At 34.0% G+C, this 9,410-nt stretch overlaps 1 protein-coding gene across 1 annotated transcript; it reads left to right on the top strand.

Moving 5' to 3' along the window:
* Nucleotides 1–4,021: 4,021 nt before the first annotated feature.
* On the top strand, nucleotides 4,022–6,685 carry LOC114406375 (G-type lectin S-receptor-like serine/threonine-protein kinase LECRK3). The gene has a single exon (XM_028369068.1). The coding sequence runs from the start codon at nucleotides 4,083–4,085 to the stop codon at nucleotides 6,504–6,506; it is 2,424 nt and encodes an 807-aa protein (XP_028224869.1). The 5' UTR covers nucleotides 4,022–4,082; the 3' UTR covers nucleotides 6,507–6,685.
* Nucleotides 6,686–9,410: the final 2,725 nt, after the last annotated feature.

Genomic DNA, 9,410 nt, shown 5'->3' on the forward strand with positions numbered 1-9,410 from the left:
TGCGTTTGAACCCCTTTCCATCCATAATACCTATGGAGATTAGATTCTTTTTCAGCTCTGGAACATGCCTAACTTCAGTGAGTGTTCGGATAATTTCATCACGCATCTTGATTTTTATTGTGCCAATTTCAACTGTCTTGCATAAGACATCATTTCCCATGAAGGCATTTCCACCTGATTTCTCTTCATAGGTGTCAACCCAGGTTTTGTTAGGACACATATGAAAGGAACAACCAGAGTCTAATATCCATTGATTTTCAGAATGTTGGTGATGATCAGCAACTAAGAGAACAAACTCATTTTCAGATGTGGAACCTTCCTTGGCAATAGCAGCAGATGGTTTGCCCTTTTTCTTAGGACAATCTTTCTTCCAGTGACCTGGCTCCTTGCAGTAGTTACAGATGTCCTTTGGATTGACATGAGTTTTCTTTTTTCCTTTAAACACCTTTTTCTTGATGTTTTTGTTAGAGTTAGAGACCACAAGACCAGATCCATTTGATTCTTCAGAATTTCCAGGTGCTTTAGATCGAAGTTCCCTTGAGTATAAGTTGGATTTCACCTCCTCCATGGTGACACATTCCTTACCAACACTAAGAGAGTTGACAAAGCTCTCATATGATGGTGGTAAAGAGGCTAACAGAATCATGACAGCATCTTCATCCTCTATCTTAACATCTATATCTCTTAATTCCATCAAAATAGAATTTAATTCATCAAGATGATCCTTAAGAAATGTACCTTCTTTCATGTGTAAACCAAATACACGCCTCTTCAAGAAGAGCTTGTTGCAGATTGACTTGGTCATATAAAGCTTTTCCAACTTGAGCCATAAGCCACTTGCAATTTCTTCATTAGCAACTTCATATAAAACTTCATCAGACAAGGAAAGCAAGATTAGTGAGTGAGCCTTTTCTTCTTGTTCTGCAAGTTCTTCAATCTTTGAAACAAAGACCTTTTCTTTTGATTCAGAAGCCACTTCTTTCTTCACAGATGCAGAAGCAACATAAGCCCAAACACGTTGTTCCTTCAACAAAGCACGCATCTTAATGCGCCACAGATTGAAGTTGTTTTTTCCATTGAATTTCTCAATCCTGATTGTGTTTGACATGATTTCTTAAGTGTTCTTGATCACAGTAAAGTAGCGAAAGATACCATAAACAAGACTCCCACAGCTTGATCTTCGTATTCAAACGAGAATCTTGAATTTCCTTGATCGCAACTTGAGCTCTTGATACCAATTTGTTATAGAAGTGAAGAAGAACAAACAAGAATAGCATCAGGAGATGCAACAGAACAGAAATGTCATGCACAAAGTTTTGCAGCAAGGTGAAAGAGAGAGAGAGATGAGAAAGAACACACAGATTTACGTGATTCACCTTTGATCAAGGCTACATCCACGGGAGGGGGCAGAAAGCTTTTTATTACTGATGCAATATACAAGTGGAAGCTTTTTTAAAATACAGGGCATCCTTGCCTTATATAGACAGAGGACAAAACAGAAAAATAACAGAATAAACTTCCATATGGATTTAGGTCAGAGCCCAACAAAGTATTTGGCATAGGCATGGACAGAAACACATCAAATATCTTCTTTGGAAAATAGGCCAACACAATTCTCCCTAGAGATGTGTTAAGGAAACAATGCCATATGACTGATGAAGACACTTGCCCGTTATGCCATGATAAAGCTAAATCTATGGAACATGCTTTTAGAGACTGTACTTGGGTGAAGCATATTTGGAGCCATTTCAAGTTTACTGCTACTATTTTGTTCTACCAACAATATATGAGTAGTTGGATAAAAACCAATATTCAAAGCAATAAATTAAAATGTTAGAAAACACCAAATGGAGTATTGCATTTGGAGTTATTCTTGATTGTATTTGGTGGAGACGGAATGAGATTATCTTCCAAGATACTTCGCATAACATAGATGAAATTTTGTTCAAAGTTTGGGCGCTATTGAGAGATATCAAGAGTAGCCAAAATATGTAGAATGTACTAAATCTGATTCATCCAAATTTGTAGACGGATGAGTCTGGAATATGGAATAATCCTATACAGGGGTGTATGAAACTTAACCATGATGGAGCTTATCTTCTAGCAGTAGGAGTAACTTCATGAGGTGATATCATAAGAGGTAATAATGATAGCTTTGTTGGGGCTTATTCTAGAAGGTTGGGGCACTGTTCGATTTTAGAAGCAGAGTTATGGTCTATTTTATATGGCTTGTGACAAAAGGATATCATCAGTAATGGTGGAAACATATTCTTTTGATGCTATAAATCTGTTGGATGAAAGGAGTAGTGAGGGGGAGTACTTTAAAGAGCTTGTAGCTAAGAATTGTAAATTACAAGGAAAATTCTAACTCTGCATGTTGAAACATATTTATAGAGAAGCAAATAAATTAGTATATTCATTTGCAAAACATGAATTGTCTATACAATCTGATGTATGTTTTTATAATAGTGTGTTTGGTTTTGCAACCCAATCATTCGGGGGGTGCTGATGTACAAAACTCAAATTTAACTAATATCCAGTTTGGGTGTTTTGTCCATAAAACTTAGAAAAAAAAAATCGTTTGACTTGGTATATGAATTAAAATAGACCATGCCAATAATTAATTTAAGAAAATCTCATTTAAAAAAATAATTTGCGTAAATGACCAAATGGGTCAATGAGAGCCGTTACGTACGTACTCGGCCAACTTGAGTACTTGACTGTTCTGGTCTGGTGGGACTGATTTATATATTTGAAAACTCAACACTCAAACAGATACACGTCAATGTACAAGACCAACTGAGAATAAGTCTTTTAAATTTAATAACTTTTCTTCTATCCCCTAAAAACATTGTCTTTTTCATTTTTTTTCATGAATTACTATCATTCTCCTTTTTAGTTTATATTACTTTCTCATATCACATGTTTACATTTTACTTTTATATTGGACAAAAAATACTTTAACGGCTAAGAATAAAAAAACATGATAAGAAAATAAAGTGCATTTACATTTGGTGATTAGAAAATCAACGGTTAAAAATTATGATAAAAACAAATACATATTAACAAAATCTAAAATTGTTTATAATCTCAATGATTTTTTTTTAGTTAAAGGTTATTATTTTACTTTATTCTCTAAAGTGCATTTGATCACTTTATAGGAGTAAAACCCAATAACTAGATAAGTGATTTTTTGTATTTGAGAAAGTTTAAAAATTAAATTTTAAATAAAAATAGTAATTTTAATATAATTTTTATTGATTTAAAAAGATCTCACCTTAAAATTGATCTTAGACCTAAATAAATGTTAAATCAGCCACGTAGAAAATATAAAGTAATTTGTGTGAAATATATTGTAAATTATTCAATTAATAATAAGGCTTACTGACGGAGGGTACTCACATAACTTTTACACGTTATTAATAGAATAAAATAAAATAGAATTATTCTATTTCATGGAATTTGTTGTATGCGATGCTTGTTTTCCACGGGGATGTCATCATTTGATTATCTAAGGTGTACCTGTCTCCTATGCAGAAAAGGAAATTCTCTCATTTACTGATACAAAAATATTTTTTTAATCATTATGTTAGTATGCTATTGACACGTAGTATGATCGAATTTGTGAATGATTAATTTTTGTCGAAAAATTTAACTAATTATCTTTAATTAGATTCTTTTCTTTCAATCATATTTTTTTATATGTGAAATGTTAAGGAGATCGATTCTATTACCATTCATTTCAAGAATTTATGTTGATATATAAAAATATGTTTGATCTTTTGACATAACGGTTTTGTTTCCAATTTGTATTGTGTGGATGTAATTAGGAACCAAAATTTCCTGAACACTGTTGCTAGTAAAAGAGTTATATGGTGTGTGTGTCTGATTGGTTTTACTTTTAGCCTTCGTTGACAAAGTCAAGCGCATGCATTCCAGTATATTCAACGAAGACAAAGACTTAACCATCATCATAAATTCATAATGGAATTTTTCTTAGTCCTTGATTTGATTTCTATTCATCAATCATCACCATATATGTAACTAAAACGTAAGGACCAAGTTGATTCTCATTTCTCACCATGGCTTCCTCTTTGCTTCTTTTTTTCCTCTTCTGCTCAGTGATTTTGCTACCCTTTGTTGTAGCTCAAACCAAAACCAACATAGCCATTGGTGATTCTCATACTGCAGGAAAAAGCACAACCCCATGGTTGGTTTCATCACCTTCTGGTGACTTTGCCTTTGGTTTCCTCCCACTTGAGGCCACTCCTGATCATTTCATACTTTGCATTTGGTATGCCAACATTCAAGACAGAACCATAGTTTGGTTTGCCAATAGGGACAACAAGCCTGCACCAAAGGGCTCAAAAGTTGAGCTTTCTGCTGATGATGGGTTGGTTCTCACTGCCCCAAATGGTGATAAGTTATGGAACACTGGTGGCTTCACTGCTAGAGTTTCTAGTGGTGTGTTCAATGACACTGGCAACCTTGTGCTTCTTGATGGTGCCTCCAGCAGTACTTGGGAGAGTTTTGATGATTATAGAGACACCTTGCTGCCTTCTCAGACTATGGAAAGGGGTCAGAAGCTTTCTTCTAAACTTAGGAGGAATGACTTCAACATTGGCAGGTTTGAGCTCTTTTTCCAAAATGATGGTAATCTTGTGATGCACTCTATAAATTTGCCATCTGAGTATGTTAATGCTAACTACTATGCAAGTGGAACCATTGAGTCCAACACATCAAGTGCTGGGACTCAATTGGTGTTTGATAGGTCAGGAGATGTGTATATTTTGAGAGACAACAAAGAAAAGTATAACTTGTCAGATGGGGGTTCTATTTCCACCACTCAATTTTACCTTAGAGCAACTCTTGATTTTGATGGGGTGTTCACACTCTATCAACATCCAAAGGGTTCTTCTGGGAGTGTAGGTTGGACCCCAGTGTGGTCTCATCCAGATAATATATGTAAGGATTATCTTTCTGCTGCAAGTAGTGGCGTTTGTGGATATAATAGCATTTGCAGTTTGGGAGATTATAAGAGGCCAATTTGTAAGTGTCCAAAATGGTACTCACTGGTTGATCCTAATGATCCTAATGGTAGCTGCAAACCGGATTTTGTACAATCATGTTCAGAAGATGAACTTAGTCAAAGAGAGGATCTATATGATTTTGAGGTGTTGATAGATACTGATTGGCCTCTTTCAGATTATGTGCTGCAAAAACCCTTCACTGAAGAACAATGCAGACAATCTTGTATGGAAGATTGTTTGTGTTCTGTTGCTATTTTCAGGTTAGGTGACAGCTGCTGGAAGAAGAAGTTGCCACTTTCAAATGGTAGAGTTGATGCCACACTTAATGGTGCAAAGGCCTTCATGAAAGTGAGGAAAGACAACTCCTCCTTGGTTGTTCCTCCAATCATTGTGAAAAAGAATAGTAGGAACACTTTGATTGTGCTTTTGAGTGGTTCTGCTTGTCTCAATCTAATATTGGTTGGAGCAATCTGCTTGAGCAGTTTTTATGTTTTTTGGTGCAAGAAGAAGCTTAGAAGAGTTGGCAAAAGTGGCACTAATGTGGAAACCAATTTGCGTTGCTTCACTTATGAGGAACTTGAAGAAGCTACCAATGGCTTTGAGAAAGTGCTAGGAAAGGGAGCTTTTGGTATTGTGTACGAAGGAGTCATCAACATGGGTTCCCTTACTCTCGTGGCAGTAAAAAGGTTGAACACTTTTCTCTTGGAAGAGGTTCAAAAGGAATTCAAGAATGAACTGAATGTCATTGGCCTCACTCATCATAAGAACTTGGTCCGTTTACTTGGATTTTGTGAGACTCAAGACGAAAGGTTGCTGGTTTATGAGTACATGAGCAATGGAACTTTAGCAAGTCTTGTTTTCAATGTGGAGAAACCAAGTTGGAAACTGAGGCTACAAATTGCAACTGGGGTTGCTAGAGGACTTCTATATCTGCATGAAGAGTGCAGCACACAGATCATCCATTGTGACATAAAGCCTCAAAACATACTCCTTGATGATTACTATAATGCAAGAATTTCAGACTTTGGATTGGCCAAGATTTTGAACATGAATCAGAGCAGAACCAACACTGCCATAAGGGGAACAAAAGGGTATGTTGCACTTGAATGGTTCAAAAACATGCCAATCACGGCCAAAGTGGATGTCTATAGTTATGGGGTGCTGCTACTTGAGATAGTTTCATGCAGAAAAAGTGTAGAATTTGAGGCAGATGAAGAGAAAGCAATCCTAACTGAATGGGCTTTTGACTGCTACACTGAAGGTGTTCTTCATGACTTGGTTGAGAATGACAAAGAGGCATTGGATGACATGAAGACCTTGGAGAAATTGGTGATGATTGCCCTTTGGTGTGTGCAAGAGGATCCTGGTCTTAGACCAACAATGAGAAATGTGACACAGATGCTTGAAGGTGTTGTTGAAGTCCAAATTCCACCATGCCCCTCCTCACAACTTAGTATTCAATGTTCTCTAGACTAATCAGTTGGTGCTAATCCTAGTTGTGGTATCTAGATTCTAGTGTGAACTGTAAAATTTACATATATGTATGTGTATCTATTTGAAGCTTTATGTTCCTTCAGCATTATAGCATTCGGGGTTTGAGATCAATTGACCTTTTGTATTAACTAGCTTGATAAACCAGTCACGTTTTGGATTTAGTAAATGTGCATAACTTCAATAAAACATCTAAGCAAAAGAAATAGAGCATAGACTATTAAATTAAGTTCATGCATGAGAACTATAAACTATTAAATAAGGTTTTCATTGCACTTTAGAGGAACCAAATTCAGAATATAGACTTACTCACTTTATTACTTGAGACTGATTCATATATTTTTGGTAATCACAGAGCAGCCAAGGGGTTGGAGAACTAACGAGTGTTTGAAAATATAGTTTGTACATATAATTTGATAAACATGATTTTTTTCATTGTACTATGAAGATATTGGACTATGTTCAACTTCTGATATGCAAAACTCACTAGCCACAGGTCCATTTAATCTCCCATCATATTTATTCATCACTAATTTAAATGTGGTTATTAACATGTTCCATTTTCTTAATGAGCTGTACTTTTTGTTGTTCCATGTGTGTATTTTTCGTTGAAGGACTAGTACAAGCCTACAAGGGAAGGCCAAAGCTTAAAACTCCTTCATTGAAGTTGTAACCAAGTTATACTCACTTGTACTGTAACAACATTCTTAGGTTCTGGTACCTTGGTGAATTAAACAATTTCACATAGTAGCAGTTCATATCAGAATTCTAATAAAACTTCTGCAAGAGTACATAAAACTAAAACAATACAAAACTTTTTTCTCAAAATGCTGAAATAATTTAGCGGTATTATTTCATTCTTGAACTCCACTAAACCTTGACAAAACCATCTTAATTCTTGAAAGTCTCACAACTATATATTCTCCTCTTGGAACATGGAAGTCTTCTCTTTTAAATGGAACAAATAACTGTTATTAGATAGCTTTCCCAAATTACCATTTACCAATAGTTTTAAAGTTCTACATGCAAGCACAATTACAATACATCAAATTAAGATTTGTAATTACAGGGAACTTACACTTTTAGCTGAATAATACACGGTATATATGCTGCTATAAGCTCAGCAGTACCAGATATGAAAAGAAAAAAGGAGCTTTTCTATATTATCAATATATTATCTTTGCCATACAAAAAACATGAAAAGAAAAATTAAAGGAGGATGCTGTTATATTATCTTCACTTACACTTGGTTTGGTAGAGGAGAAATAGTGAAAAAATAGGGAGAAGGAAGTAGAAATAAACTAAACAAACTAGCATCTTAGATGCTAACATGCATTATTAAGAGGTATGCATTTTTATTTACAATTAGTAAGATTACAAGATGATTTAATTGAAATCGTATCTTTATTTTCCCATTAATTTTCTGATTTAATTATCCGCTACTTAGGCACCAAGACTTATATTCTTAAGCCTTACAAATCAGCTAAGTAATCTCCCAAGCAATCCTTGCTTGAGCAATCATAACCATTGTTTTAGTATTCCAACAATAATCGAATAGAAACTTCTTAGCATTTGAAATCAGAACAGTGAAACACAGCTCATAATCTTGGAGTGTAACACTCTATTTTTCTCATAAAATAAATTTAAAAAGTTTTTTATTTAAAAATAAATAGAATTTGAGAAAAAATGATGAGATTTTTATAATTAAATAAATAATGAAAAATAAATTTATTAATTAAAATAATGGTTTGAAAGAAAATAAAAAAGATAATTTATTTATTCATTTGATAGGAAATAAAATAGACTTCTTTTTTATAAAACAAATAAACAAATAAATAGAGTAAATAAAAGATTGAGAATATCCTAGTTATAAATAGAAACATATTAGGTCAGAGTCACTACGCTTTCTTTTCTTCTCAAATTCATTTTCTCTTCTCCTCCTCCCAAAACTCTCTCTTTTTCCCACATACACTCAAATATGTCTTCGTAAAACAACGATCTCAGACTCATTAACCGTTGAATCGTCATTTATATGATATGTATATCTACATGTTTTCTTGTTTCTCTCTATTAGTTAGGAATGTGATAACTGACTCCTCGTGTATTGTTTGTGTTTGGATCATGTGATGATCTCGAACTTTGTGTTCGGGAAGCAAATGACTAGGTGAATTCTTTTAAGGAACCTTGTGCTGAAGAACATTGAACACAATGCTCTGATAGATTGTGACATTGGAACATGAGTTTTGTTTAATTACATGATGTTTTGAACCAAAAATGTTTATGATAAGTTTTATTTGGTAATAGTGGAGTAAATTTGAGTCTTTTACCCTTTTGAAATACTTTTATTTAAATGTCTTTTTAAAACTTTTAATTAATTCTGATTTCTTATTCTTTTATTTTATATATATATATTCGCGCCCGTCTATTTTCCTTTGCTCAAGTGGGGGCCATTTTAATAAAGACAAAGGCAAATACTAGCTTGGTGGAAGGTTTAATGTTGACTAGCTCTTGGAGTGATGACAGGTTTGAATAGACTCATAACTTCCATCAATCCAACTTTTTTTTTGGCTTTATATTTCTTCTTAAAAAGAGAAGTTGAGAAAAACTTTTTAAAAATTAAGAAACTTGATTTTTATAAAATAAAATAAGAAAAAAGTACATTTTAAAAGAGAAGCTAATTAACCTTTACAAATAAGTTTCGTGCCTTAATTTCCTTCTCCCTCGATCTCTTCCCAAACTAATTGCATGTGGAGCAAAAATAGAGTTTTTAATTTTGAAACAAGTTTTAAGCTAAATTTCCTTCTTTCTTTCCAGGATGCATAGACATGTTTACTTTGAAAAAGCGTGTTCAATCCGCTGGCAAATGACAAATCATAATCATGGAAGTTT

The sequence above is a fragment of the Glycine soja genome, chromosome 3 (genome assembly GCF_004193775.1).
Source record: "Glycine soja cultivar W05 chromosome 3, ASM419377v2, whole genome shotgun sequence".
Classification (NCBI taxonomy): Eukaryota; Viridiplantae; Streptophyta; class Magnoliopsida; order Fabales; family Fabaceae; genus Glycine; species Glycine soja.